The 21079-nt window shown below is 37.2% G+C and overlaps 1 protein-coding gene across 2 annotated transcripts in view; it reads left to right on the forward strand.

Moving 5' to 3' along the window:
- Window positions 1–21079, forward strand: part of ALDH1A2 (aldehyde dehydrogenase 1 family member A2) — a 96297-nt gene that overhangs the window by 30066 nt on the left and 45152 nt on the right. The window contains exons 2-4 of one of the 2 annotated variants that reach the window (XM_036840047.1): window positions 6004–6108; window positions 6291–6431; window positions 9306–9435. In XM_036840047.1, coding sequence (XP_036695942.1) covers window positions 6004–6108; window positions 6291–6431; window positions 9306–9435 — 376 coding nt within the window. The remainder of the gene's footprint in view (window positions 1–6003; window positions 6109–6290; window positions 6432–9305; window positions 9436–21079) is intronic. The other variant, XM_036840056.1, reaches the window with a different exon arrangement.

Raw genomic sequence — 21079 nt, forward strand, 5'->3', positions numbered from 1 at the left:
TATATCTGCCTAGAGACATGTCTAGAAGGATGGTCATGAATATGTGAACTTTAGTTATTTCTGGATGATGAAATTTGAGGTGATTTTTTAACCTTCTCTTTGCTTTCCTGTATAGTTTGAATTGTTTAGAAGAGTATTTTTTCACACATTTACAAACACAACAAAGCTATATTTACATAAAATATTTTTTAAAAGAGATGGAAAATATGAATGGTTAAAGACATTGAGGATGGACTAAAAAGGTATAACACTTGGAGTTCCAGAGCAGAGAATAGAAAGAATGATATTCAAGGAAATGATGATAGTGATTAAGAATATTCAGAAATTATAAGAGACAAAAACTCAGAGACGCTGCAAGCAAAATGCTTAACTATCAAAATAAAAAAGAAATTGATACATAGACATATTGTGATGAATCTTAAAACACTGAGACAAAGACAAGATCTGAAAAGCAATCAGACAGAAGAGGCAAATCATCAACAAAGAAATGATAACCAGAGATTTACAGCAGAGATTTCTTGTAAACACCATTGCAAGATAGAAAATATTGGAATAACATTCTCAAAGTATTGTGAGAAAATGATTGTCTTCCTAGAATTGAGTAACCTTCTGGGAGTATCTTTTGAGTATGAGGGTGCAATAAATATATGTTCAGAATTGAGACTTTACCCCCAACAAATATTTACTAAATGAAATTCTAAGAAATCATGAGAATAAAAATTTTTAAATCTTACTAAATATAAGAAATCCTTCTCTGTATAAAATAATAATTTTATAACATGCCCCTGGAGAAGAGTGATTAGATTTTGTGTTCTAAGGCCCTTGTAATTGTTTGGGAGGAATGTTAAGATATATATTAACTTTATACTTAATTTTCTTAGATATGCATGATAAAATATCATAGATAATCAATGAAAGAACATGAAAGATGTTCATGTTCTTGAAAGATGTACGTGTTCATGTACATGAAAGATCATATACAACTTCCAAACCAATAAAAGAGGGAAATTAAATTATAAAACAAACAACAAACATTAGTCAAGTTGAAAAAAGAGGCAGGACGGAAGAAGACAGGAAGTAAAGTAAAGCAAGACAAATAAAAAGCATTAAGTCCAAATATCACACGATACATTATTTAACCCAAAATATGATCACAATAAATACAAATGTATTAAACTTGCCAGTTAAAAGAGATTTTCATATTGAATAAAATAAAACATAGCCATACATCATTTAAAGGGACACATGAAAATAATAAAGATGTAATTGAGAGTAATATGATGGGAAAAGATCTATCCGGAAAATACTAAAGAAAAGCTTACGTGACTTTACTAATATTAAACAAAATAGTCTTTAAGACACAAAGCTTCATTAGTAATAAAGAGGGTCACTTCATATTGGTAAATGGTTTTGTTTTATCAGAGAATCTAATAGTTCCACTTAAATTCACTAATAAAATAACCTAAAATTTGTAAGTATAAAAATGATAGAGCTAAGGGATATATTGACAAATCTACCACCAAAGTGGGAGATTTCAACACAGCTTTCTAATTATCAGTAGGACAAGCAGATGAAATGTTAAGAAAGATCAATTTGTCCCATTACTGGTGATGTTAACTTTGATCACTTGGTTAAGGTGCTGTATGCCAAGTTTCTCCAATGATAAGTTACTATCTTCTACTTTGTCATTAATAAGCGTCTTGAGGGGAGATACTTTGAGACTACATAAACATCCAATTTTTCATTATACTTTTACCCACTAATTTTACCATCCATTGATGATATTTGCCTGAAGCAATTACTATTGTGGGGTTTGACACATGATGATAATCTAATTCCATCATTCCTTGACAGCTATTAGTTTGAATTCTACTGTTAAGAACAGCTTTTCCTTATCCCCCATTTATTTATTCATAAAAAATTTATATCATTTTGGACTCTTGGATGCCTTTTTTATTCTTTGGGTAATAATCCATTACTATCACTATTTGCTTTGTTGCCTAAATTGTCCCAGTATTGGCCATTGGGAGCCCCTTCATGTTGGCTCCTGTGTCCTTTTGATATGTCCCCATCAGTTTTTGAGCATGTACTTGATTTCTGGCACCATAGTATTCCAGGATCATCTTGTCCTTTCCCTCTAGAGCCCTGAGATATATTGTTTCTTTAAGGAGCCCTGATCAGAGAAGAACACTTTGGACAGCATTCAAAACTTTTGAAATTGCTCAGAGAAGATGAAAACCTTCAGGTATTTTGGAGGAATTTGCTTTCCTTTGTTTTTTAAGTGTCATAAGGCTAGGTCTATAAAAAATAATAGCACAGTAAAAATATGAAATATTTTAATGTTTGGCATACCAGGAAAAATAGTCATCACATTTACCATCTGGGTCCAATGGAGGCTATAAAGTTTTAAAATTAAGTTATTTTATGAAAAATTTAGAAAAGTGAAAGTAAAGAGACAGTGAAAACAACAGAGCAAGAATTTAAACATAATAAAACCGATTTTTCTTCCATATTTTCCTGGTATTGGAGGTATATGTACATGAAGTGAACAATGGCCTTTGAATGCAACTAACTACTCATCAGCCATCATGTTTGAAACTGGAAATATTTATGCCATAAATACTGATTGCAGATTTTAAACACATCTCTTATAGGTTATATCTTACTGTTACTTCTGGTTCTTCTTGCATTTGTATTATCATAACGTAATACTATTGAAAAGTTTGAAGGCTCATAATTTTGTAGAAAAGAGCATGGCCATTTTTGTTCCATAATTACAAAAACATTTTCATTTTTAGTTTTATAAATGTAAATTAGGTTGATCAATCCAATGAACTTTTTTATTTCTACGTAATATCTGTACTCCCAGTCACCTTTGTGTGTACACCTACCTTCAGCATTTGTCCATTTTTGAATCATATCAAGTAAATTTTTACCCACAAATATCATGAAAGATAAAAGAATTCTTACATGTTCTTTTATCAAAACAGGATGGTTTTAAATTATTAAGTCCTTCCTATTGAATGACTAGTTGGGTTAGACTATCATATTTCCTTTTTGTGTTGATAAGTATCTTGTTTGCTCCTGATTATTAATTTGGAGAAAATGCATTTATTTATCCTAAAGACTCATAGTCCAAGATTTTGCTTATACAGTCAGTTTCACCCTCATCAGCAGTCTCTAGTGTTTCTGTCTCTTTGCCTTCAGCTTCTGACTCATCTAACAGTTATGAAATGTCTTTTTCTATTAATTTTCTTCTCTTTCTCATTATGGACAGAAATGAAAAATTCTGAATTCTTAACTGTGTTCAATGAAAGGTAAAAAGAATATGACAAAGATGGTGTCTCCATACTTCTTTATTTATACCCTTTTGAGACATAATGCATTACTTTGGATAATACAATAATAAAACCAAAGGATGATGAAATAGTGGGGTTGTATTTATTTATTCATTTCTAGACAGTTCCATAATGTTTTTGTTTCCTTATTATTTTAGGGTTTTTTTAAGCATAGTTGGAAATAATTGATGAGTGATGAAATAATTCCAAGAATGATGAAATTAGCAATACGTTTCAAGATACAGGAAAAGCTAACTAAGATCCCATAATGTATTTTAGATTGATAAAACGATCAGTGTACTTAAATGATAACAGTAAGAGAATGAATTTTATTCTATTAAAAAATAAGTAATTTTTCTCTTTGATCTTTGGAAGACCTCTAAGAAACAATAAAAGTCATGAAATATCAATCCTTACATAACATTTATAACTGTTCAACAAAGAAGCTTAAAACTATAATTGGATCTGATGATGTTCCAAGGGTTAAGAAGTTTCAGTCAAATAGTGAATAAAAGGAATAAGGAATATTGGCAAGACCCATTCTCCTTTAAACCTGATAATCTCTAGAAGTGAATCTTTAATGAAACTAACCTCTTAATTTTTTTCTTTTGCTACCTTTGAGATCATATTGTATTTCAAAGGAGTGTGCAGATTTGATGCGCTGTGAAATGTTAGGAAATTTGTTAAATGGAGTGAAAAGAGAACTAGATCAGGAGTCCAAGAATTATAGATCTGATTTAGGCTTGGACATAACTAGTTGTGTTTCTTTGGGCTGAGCAGTCCTGGAAACCACGGTGTAGTGGAAAGAGCAGCAGACTTTGAATCAGAGTCACGATGAGAACCTGCTTCTTCGGACTTTCAACCTCTCAATTTTTTTCATTTTCAGTTGAGATAATAAAATCCTGCCATTAGGGTTGTTGTGAGTATTTTTTTTTTAAAGGAATTCCTTTATTTTTATTATTTATTTATTTATTTATTTTTGGCTGTGTGGGTCTTAGTTTCTGTGTGAGGGCTTTCTCTACTTGCGGCAAGCAGGGGCCACTCTTCATCGCGGTGCGCGGGCCTCTCATTATCGCGGCCTCTCTTGTTGCGGAGCACAGGCTCCAGATGCGCAGCTCAGTAGTTGTGGCTTACGGGCCTAGTTGCTCCGCGGCATGTGGGATCTTCCCAGACCAGGACTCGAACCCGTGTCCCCTGCTTTGGCAGGCAGATTCTCAACCACTGCGCCACCAGGGAAGCCCTGTTGTGAGTATTTAATGAACTACTAGAGACTGTTGACCCTGGAAGGCTGGAACTCTTAATCATCTTTGCCTCTCCTGTGTCTAGAAATATCTATGCATTTATTGAATACATTATACAAATGAATACAGTATGTTAAGCATGTTTAGACATTCACCGTAAAAACTTTTAAAAAATTGTTAATTACAAGGTCATTGTGTTTGTGCTCAGTACATTTGTATTAAGTGCTTTTACAGGTTTAAGGTCTTTCTCCACCACGCCCCCCTTTATCTTAAAAAGCCTTCAGGAAAAGAAGACTCCTTCAACACAGATTCATTGTTTTATCAAATCAAGGAAAAAGCAAAGCTTTGGCATAATCTAGAACTTAATTTTTAAAATTGTAGATCTACACTCAGCCTCGTTTGTGATTATTAAAATGCCAGGCAGTAGCAAATCAGTTTATCATTGTGTTTGTTCTAAACTGACTGACTACTGAATGGTTCATAGGTTCAGAAATTTTCACTGTTGTGCCATAAATTTTATAGAGTAAAATATCTTTGTGTATTCTTTGAGCTTTCATAGTCTAAAAATATTAGTTTGGATTTCTCTCTTAATATCAATAAAATTTTTAAAATGTTTTTGCCTATATTTTCCCTCCTTCGTTAATGCATATCTTACAAATCTTCTGAGAAATTGACTTGAATAATTTCTTAAACCATTTCTTTGCCATTTTAATATAATCTTCATTTCCTATATAAAGAAACCAAGGCTCTTAAGAAATCCTAGAGAGACCCATTTGAAAGTTATAGGCCTTTTCCCTTTGCTGAGCCACATAGCCTACCCAGCAAAAGGAAAGAAATCTAACTTGGATTTACACATGTAAGTTGTTTAACTCACCAGTTGGTTTGGTCAGAGTCATTGCTCAGTTCAGGATCTGACTATAAATCAGGCAAATGCTTATTCCAGCACCCTTCAGATTTCCCTGTGAAGTCACTTATGCCTCTGACAGAGAAACTAGTAGCTAAGGCCGGATGACTGTCAGTTTGATCCACGATTTACCCTTTTGGGATATTGGCCAGAGCTTGGACTATAATAAATATTTTCTCAATCTCAGTGTATGGTTTGTATGTATGTGAGACTGTCTAGCCTTCCTTCCTTGTTTGACTCTCTCAGTAGTTGACAGGTTCACTAAAGGTAAGAATTATATTTAATCTTTGGATGACGTTGAGTTAAAAATACCACAAAGGAAATTTCTGAATTGGGGGTGAGGCTGGACTGCATAATGATCAAGGGTTTCTTGTAACACTTCAAATTCTATACTTTAATTATATACCAGCAAGCATACAGAGCAAGTATTACTACTATGGTACTTCCATATAATACGGCACCATTGACTGACTTCCTGTCACCTGTCTCATGGATCCCATTCTGTTGTCTACTCCCTTAGATTTTTATTAACAACGAGTGGCAGAACTCGGAAAGTGGGAGAGTGTTTCCTGTCTATAATCCAGCCACAGGAGAACAGGTGTGTGAAGTTCAAGAAGCAGACAAGGTATGTTTGTCTTAGAAAAAAATTTCTCATGAAATAACTACCTTCAGACAACAAAGCAATAAACTTATGCTCTCCAGACATCACCACTGATGTTCATTCATCACCTTTTTTGTGAAAGCAGATGGTTCTTCCTTTATTTGTAGCAATCTCTCTCTTCACTTGTGCCTCTTCCTCTCTAACAGGCAGATATAGACAAAGCAGTGCAGGCAGCCCGCCTGGCTTTCTCTCTTGGCTCAGTGTGGAGAAGGATGGATGCTTCAGAAAGAGGACGTCTGTTGGATAAGCTTGCAGACTTGGTGGAACGAGACAGGGCAGTCCTTGCAGTAAGTAACCTAAGAAAGCATCACGTCTTTACCCCAAATTTACCATTCCATTGAAATTTAGATTCCTCAGTCTTTCTGAAAGTATGATATGAAGCAGACCTGGGGAACAAGCTAAAGGGTACATAATACACATGAAAAATGGTAGAGGTTTGGCTTTTGGGATCAGATGGGGAAGTGGAGGACCAGCTGAGTGTCTCTTCTTATTGAATTTTGAAGAACAAAACCATAGCTTCCCATGACTGGTAAGGACCTTCCTGCTTTCCTCGTCCCCCTTCCTCCCACCCTCAACAAAAAGAACAAAAACAGTCAAGCAGCAAGAGAGTCACCACGCTCCTTGCAGGAAACCAATACCAAATTACTGTTGGCAATCAAAAGAGTTTTACCTCTCCAGAGTTAGCCCCTCTTGACTAAAGAGAATCCTTCAGAAGCAGAGAGCATGATATGGACCTCTCATATACTTCTGCTCCCTCTGTTCTTTTAGAACTAATAGGAGAGACAGAAGGAGACAGCAACTTTCTTTCACTAAAACAATCATTTTCTCACATAAGGAATGTCCCCTCTCCTAGTGGTTTATTGTTGTCATTGTTGTTGTTGCTATTTTAAAAATAAAAGTCAGTTTCTTAGAGAATACCAGCTTTTTTGGAAATTGGAACCATTTAGGAATGCCTGTGCAGTATACCTGTCTTGCAGGGATCTCCACCTGCATGACCCATAGTTGATCATTTAATATTTAGGGCATCCTCGTTGAGTCAGGGCATTAAAGCCATGAATACTATATTCTACCCTCTGTTTGGGAAATCAGATCACTGTTGGGTTCGCTCTGGGAGAGGGAAGCATTAGTACCCTTCCTCAGTGTCGTTTCTACCATGGCTCTCCCTCCTACCATCCCTTTCATGGGTCTGTTCATAGTGTGGAAACAAAAGTGAATCCTTTGTGGAGATGGTTTAGAACTCTTGCTATATATAACATTTATTGATCTATAAAAATATTTTCTAGTTTGGTACTTCAAGGAATACTGTTTCCAGTGAGGTGTTTATATATATTGGGAAAAGGTGTTTGATGGAGATTCATAAGACACTTAGCATATTAAAGACTCTGACAAGCCCTACTCAGTGTTTCTCAAACCTGCTGGAGCCTCAACACTATTTTTCTGGCTAACCTGTCAATATCGTACAAAACAGAATTCTTTGGAGTACCTTGGGGGAATGCTGGTCTATATGCTGTCTCTTTACTGGATTATGATTTCTTTGAGAGTGAAAATTATATTTTACTCCATTTTTTGTAATCCTAGCATAGTTTGTGACACATAAACGGTGAATGGGGGCACATTGATGGTCTATAAGTGTCTGTTTAATTGAGTTAAATCCACATAATATTTATAACATTAGATTAGCAGTACTTACTAGATGATGATATACTTCATTTCTGCAGTTATATTTTCATGTCATAAAATTCATATGCCATCCTGTTTCTGACATATGTCTCACTGTGGTCAAGTCCTTTTTCCCATCACACTTAAATGTGATTTCTACTTTTAAACACTCCCAAGGCATGAGAGGAGTGAGTTTTGTTAAGAGGTAGCCTCTCGAATATAGGGGGAGCTCCTGACCAGAATACTGAAGTTAATACTGCACCCAGGTAAACACAATTGAAAATAAACCTAGGGCTGGCAACTCTCAGGTAAGTTTAGCTGGTGTCAACAGCTCATAGGGATGGACCATTTAGGACCATTTAGGTGGCCCAGATTCTGGTTATTGACTCTACTTCAGTCTATGCTGTCAAGACCTTGGCTCTATGCCTGCTGTGTGGAGAATGTAATGCTCATCTCACAGACATATAAATATTCTAAAAAGAACTGGGAAATAACTTGATTTCCTTTAATAAAGGTGAGCCAGTATACAGTGAATAGGTCACATGATATTTTAAAATGAGTTCCATCTTATACACATGGTAAGTGGAAAAATTGCACTGTAAATAATATTTTCATGTCATTGAATGGAGAATATTTCAATTTTAGTTTTGTCAGCACTCAAATAATTTTCGTACCAGTATGTGTTGTAAAATGTCCTTGAAGAGAAGGACATGAGATTACAAACATGTTTTTTTAATTTTATTTGTTAAATATGTAACACCTTTACTATTTCTCAAGTCAAAATACTCATTTCATTGTGTTCATTTGTAATTCTTTATGTTAAGATTTACCCTATTTAGGACTGTGTCATTAAAATAATAACATTTATCATCTAAAACTGCTTAATAACTCTGTGTTTTTATTAAATCGACCAGATACTTCACTCTTAATAGATAATGGTTATTAACATAAATATTTATGAAAAAACAGCCCTCAAGTTGTTATAGTATGAGCTTCCCTAGAGGAGATCTTGTTTATTTGTTGGTAATAAATAAACTTGCTGTGCACCGTGGCTATTCCATTTCTCAGCAGGGGTCTTGGCAGTGTGGAGAACGTTTTATAGTCTCATCAACTGCATAAAAGCCCATGTCCCTGCTCCTCTTTTTGGATTCAGAATACTGGTGTAGACTCTGAAAACTCCCCACGCAGCTCTGATCATTAATACAACAGAAGCTGGTTTGACAAGCAGAACACTTCTTTATCACCAGTTGTGTTTATATATTGGGATAGTGGTTACTGGAAACACACAGGCACAAGAACACACACGTATAAGTTCATTGTGGTTTTTACTGGAAACTAAACTAAACACGCGGTACTAAAAATCTTTTCATTTGGGAAATCAGAGTTGACCAGGTATGCATCATTGTTCAGATTCATTTGTATTCTCTCTATTCCTTTTTTCTTCTGCTGTAGAAGTTACTTAGTGTATTATTGGAAAGTTCTCTCCATTTCTTTTCCTACAGACCATGGAATCCCTAAATGGTGGCAAACCGTTCCTGCAAGCTTTTTACATCGATTTGCAAGGAGTCATCAAAACCCTTCGGTATTACGCAGGCTGGGCTGATAAAATTCACGGGATGACCATTCCTGTAGGTATGTGTAATCTGAGTATGTTGAAAAGGGAAACATGAGGCTTCACCAGAAACACACTTTCACCACCAAACACAAACAGCAGTCACATGGAGTACAGATCTGAGCACACTTTTACAGCAGCTTGAACTGAACAAAGAACTAAACAGATTGTGTCACTAATTCTGACAGTATCCTTATTTCAATATGCAGACAGTCCACACACAGGTGTAGGGGCAAGCCACATCAGTACGTCTCTCAGCTAAGGAACAGGCGTGTGTTTGTCAGCTGCAAAGTGCTTAGCACTGTGGTAGGTTAGGTGCTGGGAGTGTGGAGAGGCGCTAGGTGTGGGGAAGCCAGGGAAAATTCTGAGAAGATTAAGACTTGGCCCTTGCTCTCGTGAAACATAAGATCTTGTTTGGAAGGAAATCCTCTAAAATGTTAACAGTTGTTTTTTCTTAGTGGTGAGATTATGGATTATTTATTATTTCTTTTTCATATTTTTCTGTATTTTCTGTATTCCCTATAAATTACTTTCACAGTCTGTAAAAACAACCACCATCCTGACACTTTTTTTTTAAGATCCAGGTTTGGAGACAAAACTAGTAACACAAAACAAAGATCTCTACAGGAGAGTTACACTTAGGTGCTAAGTCGTGTGGCTTGGCCTGTCAGTGCTGTAGCCCTTTAAAGGAAAGGGAAAGTATCCAAACTAAGTTGGGGGAAAGGTGTGGGTCTGAGCATGAATACTAGCTGTAGCTAATATCAAATGAAATGCTTTCACAGCAGCCCCAAGGGGAAGGCACTGTTATTAACATCCTCATTGACAGAGGAGAAAACTGAGGCCTAGAAAGGTTAGTTTTCCTGATTCACCCAGCAAATAAATTGTAGAGCTGAAACTTTGACATTAGAGCCTGGTGAATGACTTCACTAGAGGATCCATTTTAGATACTGGGTAGAAGAGATATCACGACAGGAAAGGGACCAACTGGAAGAGATAGGACGATATTGGCAGTGGTGAATACATATAAAGAAAGAAAGTACCTGTTTTTGAGTGGCTTCTGGATGCTGCTAAGTAACATGCCAGGTACTCTGCCCGTGTTCTCTGGAAAACAGCCTGCTTCCCATGTGCATACTAGGAGGAGTGGAAAGTGATGCTGGGAACTTGGGAGTGCCCAGTTTGGGCCTTCCTAGGCTGAGTAGGATTGGTTTACCAGAAAAGGGGATGATTGGATGATAGTGTAGCTGGCTTAGAGCAGTGCTTCTCAAACTTGAATGTGCATATGTATCACCTGGAATCTTCTTCAAGTGCAGGTCTAGGATGGGGCCTGAGATTCTGCATTCCTAACAAGCTGCCAGGTGATGCCTATGCTGCTGGGTTCTCTGCCTTGCGTAGTGAGGAGACGATACAGAGACCAGCACCAACCATGTGGCCACTGCGATGCCTCATTTAGCAAGAAGAGAAGACGTCACAGTGAGAAGGGAGAAGGGACAGAGATGAGGCTTCAAAGGACTATTTTAAAATTACCTCCATGAATGATGGTGACATGTGGAATGTCAGTCTTTAGAAAATGCGTTTCTGGTTATAGGGACTCTTCCCTGCCATCCAGAAGTTTCCCACGTTCAGCAGACTCAGAAGGATGGAGAAGACTGTTCTTAAGGAATGTCAGAATCTTACTTCACTCCTGGCTCTGGGATATTACAGACCACTGTTCTCTGGCCTCATTTGTAGGATCGAGGAATGGCCTAAGTGAGGCAGAGTCGTTGTCTGGCGTAAGCATACCTGTGGGAGGGCCTGGGAACGAAAACCTTTGTCAAGAGCAGGTCATGCGCCAGCCTTTTCAGGTTGACCTCTTCTGCTTCAGTGCAGAAAGGAAATTATCAGGATCAAAGGCCCTGGGTGTTTGGCACCCCACCCCACCTGCCATTTCACTAAGACAACAAATATGTTTCAGGCATTTAAACATCTTTTCAAATGATTTAGAGATATCTTAGAAATAAGGTGAAACAGAAGGCTGTACACATTTGACCTGGTATTTGACCTAACGATATCTTGGTTTTCTTTTGCCTCCTTAGGAGAGAAGACCTTGATTGATTAGATAAAGATTTATTGGAGTTCCTGATAATGTTTGATACTTTACTGTAACTTTATCTGGCAGTAGAGGTGGTTGGTCTATAAGTCTCACTTTTCATCTGATGCTCTTTGGGGATTCTGAGTTAGAAATACAGGGCTTAGAAAAGTCTTTCACAGTAGTCTCTCCCACCTTTACTCATAAACTGGTGTCCAGCCTGTGAAGGAAAAAAAGTGAGGAATTCCCTTAAATGCCAAGTAATTTTTGTTTCCCCAGTTTTTCCTTAAGTGCGTTTAGAGGGATACCAGGATGAGGGACTCTCCAGGGATTCAGGTCATTAAGCAGAGCTCCTAGGAAGCTGGGGGTCTGGGATGTAAGACCTTTTTGCTGTGGTGCCTCAAGCAGTTGAAAGGAAGGATGACGGCAAACGTGAACTTGGCCGCTTTCCTTTCCGTTCCATTTTTAGGTACATTTGGACATGCCTGTAGGCTCCTGAGAATTCATCTCACAACCCCTTTGGCTAATTCAGTGCTTAGGGAATCTAGTTGGCTAAGCCAGAGGGGTGATAGTGGAAGATCAGGGAAAGGGAGCGTCATTATTATTTACTTATTTATTCTCAAATTTGTTCAATCAATCCATTTATGTTTTATTTGTCATCTGTAACTTTATAATTTAACATCAGCTTGATTTTTGTCTCTGTGTTCTTGGCTTTTTTCAATGAAATCTGGAATGTAGGAAAGCCGTTAGCCTTTAACCATGAGGTCTTTATTGTGTTACATACATTTCCTGTGAAACACCCTAATTTTGTTTGAAATTTTAATATAAAGGGATAACGTACTTTATGTTTGCAAAGCACTTGAGCATGTAAAAGTTTTTTTCACATACAGGATCTATGTGATTCTGTGTATGATCCTGTGAAACAGGTCAGATTTTAAAAGGTATTGTACCCATTTTGCAGGTGAGAAAATGAGACAGCGAGGGTTTAGTGTCTTGAACAAGGTCACATGTGAGTAAGTGGCAGGCCTGAGATTTAAACCCAAGTCTCTTTCTGCCTAAGCCATTGTAGACCCTCTTGTGGAGACGTGTACAGCAGGGTGGCAAAAGGAAGAAGCCAGTCACCCTCTTCCGATTTTTAGATTAACATCCAGTTGATTCTCATTATTCACGGTAGTTGTGTTCTATAAAGTTGGCGTGGACACTGAGTTAGTAAATACTGAACCATTGCTCCTAGGAGAAATACAAGGACGGAAAGCACAGTTCTGCCTGGTCACCCATAAAAATAAACCTGAAAGTTTTTTTTTAATATAAGGCTGCTTTGTTACATTGAATCGTACTCCATGGTTCATCTAGCTTAGTATCCCTGACACTAAAGGATAAGAACCAGAAAGAGTGGGAAGAATTATGCTATTGTCTCTTGGACTCCTTCCCATTTAGGAAGGCTGGGCGTTCTGCCTCGTAATGGGAAGAGCTCTTCCTTCACCTGTTCTACCAGGCTTCAGCCTGTCTCTCAGGCATCCCCTCATTTCTTCATACATTTATTCATTCGGCAGATTTTTTTTTGAGCACCTGTGTTAAGCACTGGAGTTACAAAGGTGAACAACTAAGATGTCCATAGAATAGTAAAGGAAACAAACAAGTAGACAGCCAAGTGCAATACAGAGTGGCTTATTCACATATGGAAGTACAAAGTACAATGGTACTCCATAGGAAAGGCATCTCACCCAGTATTAAGGCTTCCTGGAGAAGGAAGTGGGATGTACAAGGTGATGCCTGTACAAGGGCAGGTAAGTAAAGATGGAGATAGGGCCATCACCAGCAGTGATAATAACCTGTGCGAAGTATGGAGGGAGGAGAGTACAGTGTGCTAGTGGATCTGAAAGTATAGCCAGATTTAGAAGACAGAGGGGCTCTGGGCCTGGGGACACCATGCTGCAAGTTTTATTCCACAGTAATGGTGAGTCGCTGAATTATTTTAAGTAAATGAATACATTGATCAGAATTGTGTTTTAGAAAGAGATTTTGATTACATAATGGATAATCAGTTGGAGAGAGTGAGTATGTACTTTTTCCCCTCCCCCTGAAGGGTAGCCTCCCTCTAGAATATTTGGGAGGAGGAGAAAAGGGTTATGGCATGACCACTTTTGAGCCATCCACTGGACAGCTGTTTCTCCCTCTGAATTGAAAGATTCTCCCATCCCTTTCTGTCACATCCCCCTCAAGGCCCACAGTTGGATGTTATCACAGAATCATGTGGTATTAGTTTGATTCAGGGTCTTGATGTTCTTCCCTTTACAACATTGTCTATTATTTCCTGCTATGGTACTCAATGGAGCCATTCTTTCTGACCATAAATCCTATGCTTTGACCCTTCTGCTATAACATCTGCTAATTATGATGATAAATAATAATCATTATTATGATTTATTGTACACTTTCTTTGTGCCCATTACAATATCTCTAATCTCATAGAAGCCCTCCAGGGGAAGTAGTTTTATCCCCATTTTGATTATTTTTAACCTGTATTATTTTTAACCTCTCATGGCCACAAACTCCTTGTGATGGGGGAAGGAACAAAGATCGTTTTTAGTTCACTGAAGGAAAAATAGAGGATAATTGATTTACATTACTTATGATTTTTCTCTTTAACAGTATTGATTTTATTTATTTTGTGATACGTAAGCAGAGAAAATGTAGTCCATGCTTTAAGCTGAATTCTGACATAAAAATGACCTTATGATACATTAGCATATAGAAAAGTTTAAAAAGCTACTCAGGCCATCTGTAATTATTTATCTACTTCACCTCCTTTCAGTTTTACCTGTTGAACTAAATAGGCTAAAAATATGCAGAAATTAACTCATATCCTAAGGTTTTGCCTTTAACAGCTCAATCTAATTTAGCATTGTCAGCAGAGAACCCATATGGTGAGATCTTATTGTTCACTCAGAATGAGAATGAGGAGCTATTTGCTCTGCCCACCTAAGAACCCAGGGTAGGTAGTTACCTGAATTGGTGGTGACAGGAGATCGCAAAGTCTGCTTCACATGTAACCTCTTTGAGAGGTTAAGGCTGAAGAAGAACTCAGGGATCACTAAGGCCAGTCTCCTCATTTTTCAGACAGAGAAACTGAGGTCCGGAGAAGTAAAGTAACTTTCCAAGGTGACGTAATGGAGTAGTAGTAGAGCTAAGATATCTTCATAACTGACTCAGGAACATGTAGTTTAACTTCTGAGATGCTACCAGCAGCCTCTTGGGAGAAATAATGTTAGCACCACTGTATGCTAATGTCATCTCCAGTGTCTGTATAAGCATTTATAGAGTTTATCCTTACACCTGTAAAATGTTCAGTGAGGTCTGTTCAGTCTCAGAATACATAGGAATCTGCTAGAGGACAAAATGAACTAGTTCAATGTAGTTGGTCTAATTGTTTAGTACTGGGGTCACCAAAAGGGTTGCTAGCTCCTTGAAAGGTAATTCTGTACACAAATTAGAGATTAGGAGATGGCCATCCGTTCATTGAATTGTGTTACAGATTTTGATGCTGTTAAGTAAACTCATTTTTAGTGTTACTGGATATGTAAGATTTGTAGCAATTCTTAAAATACTCTTCATATTGTAGTTGGGAGCCATTTCTTTTTTTTTTTTTTAACATCTTTATTGGAGTATAATTGCTTTACAATGGTGTGTTAGTTTCTGGTGTATAACAAAGTGAATCAGCTGTACATATACATATATCCCCATATCCCCTCCCTCTTGTGTCTGCCTCCCACCCTCCCTATCCCACCCCTCTAGGCGGTCACAAAGCACTGAGCTGATCTCCCTGTGCCATGCGGCTGCTTCCCACTAGCTATCTATTTTACATTTGGTAGTGTATATATGTCCATGCCACTCCCTCACTTTGTCCCAGCTTACTTTTCCCCCTCCCTGTGTCCTCAGGTCCATTCTCTACATCTGTGTCTTTATTCCTGTCCTGCCCCCAGGTTCTTCAGAACCTTTTTGTTTGTTTGTTTTTTTTAGATTCCATATATATGTGTTAGCATACGGTTACTTCACTCTGTATGACAGACTCTAGGTCCATCCACCTCACTACAAATAACTCAATTTCATTTCTTTTTATGGCTGAGTAAAATTCCATTGTATATGTGTGCCACATCCTCTTTATCCATTCATCTGTCGATGGACACTTAGGTTGGTTCCATGTCCTCGCTATTGTAAATAGAGCTTCAGTGAACATTGTGGTACATGACTCTTTTTGAATTATGGTTTCCTCAGGGTATATGCCCAGTAGTGAGATGGCTGGGTCATATGGTAGTTCTCTTTTTAGTTTTTTAAGGAACCTCCATACTGTTCTCCATAGTGACTGTATCAATTTACATTCCCACCAACAGTGCAAGAGGGTTCCTTTTCTCCACACCCTCTCCAGCATTTATTGTTTGTAGACTTTTTGATGTTGGCCATTCTGACTGGTGTGAGGTGATACCTCACTGTAGTTTTGATTTTCATTTCTCTAATGATTAGTGATGTAGAGCATCCTTTCATGTGTTTGTTAGCAATCTGTATATCTTCTTTGTAGACATGTCTATTTAGGTATTCTGCCCATTTTTGGATTGGGTTGTTTGTTTTTTTGATATTGAGCTGAATGAGCTGCTTGTATATTTTGGAGGTTAATCCTTTGTCAGTTGCTTCGTTTGCAAATATTTTCTCCCATTCTGAGGGCTGTCTTTTCGTCTTGATTATGGTTTCCTTTGCTGTGCAAAAGCTATTAAGTTTCATTAGGTCCCATTTGTTTATTTTTGTTTTTATTTCCATTTCTCTAGGAGGTGGGTCAAAAAGGATCTTGCTGTGATGTATGTCATAGAATGTTCTGCCTGTGTTTTCCTCTAAGAATTTTATAGTGTCTGGCCTTACATTTAGGTCTTTAATCCATTTTGAGTTTATTTTTGTGTATGGTGTTAGGGAGTGTTCTAATTTCATTCTTTTACATGTAGCTGTCCAGTTTTCCCAGCAGCACTTATTGATGAGACTGTCTTTTCTCCATTGTATGTTCTTGCCTCCTTTATCAAAGATAAGGTGACCATATGTGCGTGGGTTTATCTCTGGGCTTTCTATCCTGTTCCATTGATCTTTATTTCTGTTTTTGTGCCAGTACCATACTGTCTTGATTACTGTAGCTTTGTAGTATAGTCTGAAGTCCAGGAGCCTGATTCCTCCAACTCTGTTTTTCTTTCTCAAGATTGCTTTGGCTATTTGGGATCTTTTGTGTTTCCATACAAATTGTGAAATTTTTTGTTCTAGTTCTGTGAAAAATGCCATTGGTAGTTTGATAGGGATTGCAATGAATCTGTAGATTGCTTTGGGTAGTATAGTCATTTTCACAATGTTGATTCTTTCAATCCAAGAACATGGTATGTCTCTCCATTTGTTGGTATCATCTTTAATTTCTTTCATCAGTGTCTTATAGTTTTCTGCATACAGGTCTTTTGTCTCCTTAGGTAGATTTATTCCTAGGCATTTTATTCTTTTTGTTGCAATGGTAAATGGGAGTGTTTCCTTAATTTCTCTTTCAGATTTTTCATCATTAGTGTATAGGAATGCAAGAGATTTCTGTGCCTTAATTTTTTATCCTGCAACTTTACCAAATTCATTGATTAGCTCTAGTAGTTTTCTGGTAGCATCTTTAGGATTCTCTATGTATATTATCATGTCATCTGCAAACAGTGACAGCTTTACTTCTTCTTTTCCGATTTGGATTCCTTTTATTTCTTTTTCTTCTCTGATTGCTGTGGCTAAAACATCCAAAACTATGTTGAATAATAATGGTGAGAGTGGACAATCTTGTCTTGTTCCTGATCTTAGTGGAAATGGTTTCAGTGTTTCACCACTGCGAATGATGCTGGCTGTGGGTTTGTCATATATGGCCTTTATTATGTTGAGGTAAGTTCCCTCTATGGCTACTTTCTGGAGAGTTTTTATCATAAATGGGTGTTGAATTTTGTTGACAGCTTTTTCTGCATCTATTGAGATGATCATATGGTATCCTTCAATTTGTTAATATGGTGTATCACATTGATTGATTTGCGTATATTGAAGAATCCTTGCATTCCTGGGAGCCATTTCTTGGGGTCCATATTTGATAAATTTCTTCTCAATTTCTGGCACATTGCAGATTCTTCTGATTTCATTGACCATAGGTATTACCTAATCATACTCTGTCTAGTTTATGTGTAGATTGTGTCAATGCTAGATATTCTTATGAGAATAATAATTCTGTCAAAATTTTTTTTGAAACAACTATAAACTCTGCTTTAAGAAGTAATGTTTACCCTGAAGGAATAATCCAAATATTTAAATTGTTCTAAATAACTAAGTAATTGTTATATTGCTTGTGTAATTTGATGAGCCCCCATGAAAGAACATAGAAGAGTGCCTCAACATTCACAAATGTGGAAGAGGTTTTTTTATTACTCATCTCTAGAGACAAAGACTCTTCTTAGTTTAATTCTAGAAATGGCTCAATCTATACATACTCAGTAAAGTTTGATCCATAGTTCAACCAAATTCATGGTAAAATAGAGTTTTTAATTGTAAGATTTTTATATTCTTCATAAAGGTGTATAACATTCAGGTATGAAAACACGTAAGAGAAGTTGTCTCTGGGTGTGTCTTAAAATAAACTCCTTTTAAGAACAGTATTTTTTACTTGAGTGAAATGGAAAAGAGGCTGACAGATAAAAAGTTCTAAACACGTGAATTAGTATCTCTGTTTTGATGTCTCATCGCTTCTTTAGTTTTCTCCACCATAGTTGTATGCTAACTTGTTGCCTCAGAATGTGATATTCAGAACATTTATTTGGTATTTTCATCACATGCAATCCTTTCTTGCTGAATCTGAACTCTCTCTGTAATGCCTCATATTTGGTAAGAAGACCTAAGATCATCATAGCCTAAAATGGAGTATCGGAGTTTGGATGGAGATTTTTTCTATGTCAGGCTGATGTGCTTTATAGCACAAAGCTAGAGAAATGATGGGAACAATCTTTTTAATCATCTTGCCATATTTAGAGATCATTATTAATGTCAAAGATGGGAAAATGGGCTGCAATTTTTCTTCTAGGCAGAGAGCAGTACTCATTATACATCATCTTAGGTATAGAAGAGAGAGAGGGAGAAGTAACACTCCGCACCCTCTTGGAGTCAACTCACCCCAGATGCAGAGAGGTGCTCAGCCTTGGGCTCCCCCACCTGAGGAGAGGACTGTTGCTTTGTAGCGTTCCCTTTATAACTTAAGATACAGGAGTCTATGCGAGTTCTCTGTCCACACACCACATCCTCAAAGAATCATCTTCACCCTTCGTAAAAGGGTTGTCTTTTTCCCCCCATTTGCACTCCTTGACGTTACACTCTGATTCTATGCTTTGTGATAGCCACCTAAATCCAACACCTTTTTCACAAAAGAGCCTTTAATATGTTTCTAAGGGAAGTGAATTTGAAGTCTGATGATGCAGATTCAAGTGCAGGAGCCACAACTTAACCAGTGATATCACTTTAGACTTAACCTCTCTGTGCCATATTTTCTCTAATTGTAAATTTCTAATAATAATACTTTCCCTAATTTTTCCATAGTGTTGTTTTGAGCATGAAATGAGGCAAGCATGTAAAAATATTTTGGAAGGTTCTGTAGAAGTATATATGTTTTTGTTCTTATCTTCCTATTTTAAAAGTGTTAAAAACATTGTTTAGATTCTCCTACACTTCATACTCCTTTCAGGCAAATTAGTAGTTATCAGAGAGGCAAAAAGTAAATAGAAATGAAGTCAGCAGCTGTAGGTCATCATAGTACACATGGACTACCCTTTACCTGCTTGGTTCCTCTGAACCTCACTACTTGGAGTGTGGTCTGTGGATCAGAAGCGTTGGCATAATCTGGGAGCTTATATAGAAATGCCGACTCTTAGGTCCCACCCTAGATTTACAGATTCATAATCTGCATTTTAACAAGAACTCTAGGTGCTTTGTGTACAAATTTAAATTTGAGAAGCACAATATGGCATACCATGTGGCACCGGTAACCTGCAAGATGATTCTATAGAAATGAAAATCAGAACCACAATGAGGTATCACCTCACCCCGGTCAGAATGGCCATCATCAAAAAGTCTACAAACAATAAATGCTGGAGAGGGTGTGGAGAAAAGGGAACCCTCTTGCACTGTTGGTGGGAATGTAAATTGATACAGCCACTATGGAGAACAGTATGGAGGTTCCTCAAAAAACTAAAAATAGAGCTATCATATGATCCAGCAATCCTACTATTGGGCATAGGTCCGGAGGAAACTCTATCTCAAAAAGAATCATGCACCCAGTGTTCATAGCAGCACTATTCACAATAGCCAAGATGTGGAAGCAATCTAAATGTCCATCGACAGTTGAATGGATAAAGAAGATGTGATATATATATATATATATATATACACACACACACACGCACACACACACACATATATATACACACATACACACGTGTGTGTATGTGTGTATATACACAATGGAATACTACTCAGCCATATAAAGAAAGAAAGAATGCCATTTGCACCAACGTGGATGGGCCTAGAGATTATCATACTAAGTGAAGTAAATCAGACAGAGAAAGGCAAATATCATATGATATCACTTATATGTAGAATCTTAAAAAAATGATACAAATGAACTTATTTACAAAACAGAAATAGAGTCACAGACATAGAAAACACAGACATAGAAAACATACCAAAGGGGAAAGGGGGGGGAGGGATAAATTTGGAATTTGGGATTAACAGATACAGACTACTATATATAAAATAGACAAACAACAAGGATCTACTGTATAGCACAGGGAACTATATTCAGTATCTTGTAATAACCTATAATGGGACAGAATCTCAAAAAGAATATATATATATTTATGACCAAATCACTTTGCTGTATACATGAAACATAAATCAACTATACTTCAATAAAAAATAAAAATTAAAGATGATTCTTTACAGGAATGCAGTAAGCATGTTTTATTTTAATTATTAGGTTTGAAGAATATTAGAAGAAAATATTGCTAGCTCATGAAATCTGTTATTTCATAGATTTTCCTTAAGGTGAGGCTAACAAATAGCTGACAAATAGCTTTTAAAAGATGAATTAATTTAAGAAATTATAAGTAATAGGGTAAGTGATACTTGAACATGGCAAAAATTAAGAAGGTGGCTCTTGAGCGATTGGCCTTTGGGTAACCTTAGCCTAGAAGCTTGGTGAGATCCAGAGCAGGGTCATAGTAGCTGTGTGGGACCTCTGAGGTGCCTCCAGCCCTGGCCAAGGGTGCACGTAGGAGGTATAGTTCTCGTGTGTGCTGGGCACCCTGTTCAGACTAAGGGTGTTCAGAATCCTCTTCCACTAACCAGATGAGAATACGGACTGAGCGCAAGGTCTGGGACCCTTTCTTTATGTCTTTCACTCAGCGGTGTTTTGGGAAGAGCTCAAGCACCAAAACACCCTTTATTTATCTACTGCTTAGGGGAACTTAGATGGAAGATTCTTCGATTTCTTTCATTGCGCCAGCCATTGTCAA

Source organism: Balaenoptera musculus, chromosome 2 (genome assembly GCF_009873245.2).
Source record: "Balaenoptera musculus isolate JJ_BM4_2016_0621 chromosome 2, mBalMus1.pri.v3, whole genome shotgun sequence".
In the NCBI taxonomy this organism is placed as follows: Eukaryota; Metazoa; Chordata; class Mammalia; order Artiodactyla; family Balaenopteridae; genus Balaenoptera; species Balaenoptera musculus.